Source organism: Penaeus japonicus, unplaced genomic scaffold (genome assembly GCF_977035675.1).
Source record: "Penaeus japonicus unplaced genomic scaffold, GWHDUDI00000001_assembly GWHDUDI00000026, whole genome shotgun sequence".
NCBI lineage: Eukaryota > Metazoa > Arthropoda > Malacostraca > Decapoda > Penaeidae > Penaeus > Penaeus japonicus.
Genome location: NW_028234428.1, coordinates 27,119,981 through 27,122,480, shown reverse-complemented (window position 1 = coordinate 27,122,480; position 2,500 = coordinate 27,119,981). Strand labels below are relative to the sequence as shown.

Genomic DNA, 2,500 nt, shown 5'->3' with positions numbered 1-2,500 from the left:
AAAGAGAAAGCGAGAAATGAAGATACGCACAAGACGAAACACCAAAAAAACATACCCTAACCCAGCACCCTCTACCTACAGGAGGTCCTGACACTGGTGGCGCAGGAAGAGGCGGGGCAACTGGGCAGTCAGGAGCGAGAGGTGAAGGTCTACATTTCGTCAGGAGCGTCAGGATCCCCGACCAAGAAAAGGACTCTGACTCTTGGGCTTGTCAGGGACGTCAGGCTTGTTGTCATGGGGTTAGTGTCAGCCGAAAGGAAGGGTCACAGGGTTATGGTTATCCCGATGTCAGCTTGTGCTTATTCCTATGTCAGCGTGTGGTCATCCCGAGGGCAGCTTGTGGTTATCCCGATGTCAGCTTGTTGTTATCCCGATGTCAGCTTGTGGTTATCCCGATGTCAGCTTGTGGTTATCCCGATGTCAGCTTGTGCTTATCCCGATGTCAGCTTGTTGTTATCCCGATGTCAGCTTGTGGTTATCCTGATGTCAGGTTTGGGTTATCCTGATGTCAGCTTGTGGTTATCCCGATGTCAGCTTGTGCTTATCCTGATGTCAGCTTGTGGTTATCCCGATGTCAGCTTGTGGTTATCCTGATGTCAGCTTGTGGTTATCCCGATGTCAGCTTGTGCTTATCCCGATGTCAGCTTGTGGCTATCCCGATGTCAGCTTGTGGTTATCCCGATGTCAGCTTGTGGCTATCCCGATGTCAGCTTGTGGTTATTCCGATGTCAGCTTGTGGTTATCACGATGTCAGCTTGTGCTTATCCCGATGTCAGCTTGTGGCTATCCCGATGTCAGCTTGTGGTTATCCCGATGTCAGCTTGTGGCTATCCCGATGTCAGCTTGTGGCTATCCCGATGTCAGCTTGTGGTTATCCCGATGTCAGCTTGTGGTTATCCCGATGTCAGCTTGTGCTTATCCCGATGTCAGCTTGTGGCTATCCCGATGTCAGCTTGTGGCTATCCCGATGTCAGCTTGTGCTTATCCCGATGTCAGCTTGTGCTTATCCCGATGTCAGCTTGTGCTTATCCCGATGTCAGCTTGTGGTTATCCCGATGTCAGCTTGTGGTTATCCCGATGTCAGCTTGTGCTTATCCCGATGTCAGCTTGTGGCTATCCCGATGTCAGCTTGTGGCTATCCCGATGTCAGCTTGTGGTTATCCCGATGTCAGCTTGTGGTTATCCCGATGTCAGCTTGTGGTTATCCCGATGTCAGCTTGTGCTTATCCCGATGTCAGCTTGTGGCTATCCCGATGTCAGCTTGTGGCTATCCCGATGTCAGCTTGTGGTTATCCCGATGTCAGCTTGTGGTTATCCCGATGTCAGCTTGTGGTTATCCCGATGTCAGCTTGTGGTTATCCCGATGTCAGCTTGTGGTTATCCCGATGTCAGCTTGTGGTTATCCCGATGTCAGCTTGTGGCTATCCCGATGTCAGCTTGTGGTTATCCCGATGTCAGCTTGTGGTTATCCCGATGTCAGCTTGTGGTTATCCCGATGTCAGCTTGTGGCTATCCCGATGTCAGCTTGTGGTTATCCCGATGTCAGCTTGTGGTTATCCCGATGTCAGCTTGTGGCTATCCCGATGTCAACTTGTGGCTATCCCGATGTCAGCTTGTGGTTATCCTGATGTCAGGTTTGGGTTATCCCGATGTCAGCTTGTGGTTATCCCGATGTCAGCTTGTGGTTATCCCGATGTCAGCTTGTGGTTATCCCGATGTCAGCTTGTTATTACTACTAAAGATGATGATAATGATGATGAAAATGGTAATAATAATCATCATCATCATCATTTTATTGATGTTGTTATCATTACCATTATTGTATTAATATTAATCAATGTGAGGTAATGATTACACCAATAATACGAAGAATAACGATAATGCGCTTAATATAATGATAGTGATGATGATGTCACTAACGATGTCAATTATTACTGACATCAATAAGAAAAATTATGTTAAAATTGTGATTCCTCTATTAGATTAATTACAATGATAATGGTAATAAGTCGTGAAAATTGACAGCAATAGTATTCATAATCATATATATAATATTAGTACTGACGATGCAAATAACAAGCTAAACATATATCATATATATCTAAAACAAAACAAAAAAACAAAACAACATGAAAAAAATAAGAATTGTAACAATAAATGATAATAATTTTCATTTCATTTCATTTAATTTGATATATATCTAACAATAAATGATAATAATTTAAATTTAATCTAATTTAATATATATTGAACAATAAATGATAATAATCTTAATATGAATAAAGATGAAATTATCATACTTCCAGACAAGCTGAAGAGGAAACGATGCACTATGACCCAACTAGTACGTCACCTGAGGTCAACGTGAGGACATTTTTCCAGGTCAGTTTGGTTTATATTATTATAATGATTTTTATTATTATAATGATTGTAGCTATCATTATAATCATCATTATTGTGATCATCACCAATCTCACTATCATTATCATTAAAATCATCA

General features: G+C 42.5%; 1 protein-coding gene across 1 annotated transcript in view; it reads left to right on the top strand.

The window, feature by feature from the left end:
• LOC122268015 (integrin alpha-4) overlaps positions 1-2,500 on the top strand; it is a 29,540-nt gene that overhangs the window by 20,561 nt on the left and 6,479 nt on the right. Inside the window, exons 17-18 of the mRNA XM_043038249.2 lie at positions 82-239; positions 2,307-2,382. Of these exons, the coding sequence (XP_042894183.2) occupies positions 82-239; positions 2,307-2,382 (234 nt within the window). The remainder of the gene's footprint in view (positions 1-81; positions 240-2,306; positions 2,383-2,500) is intronic.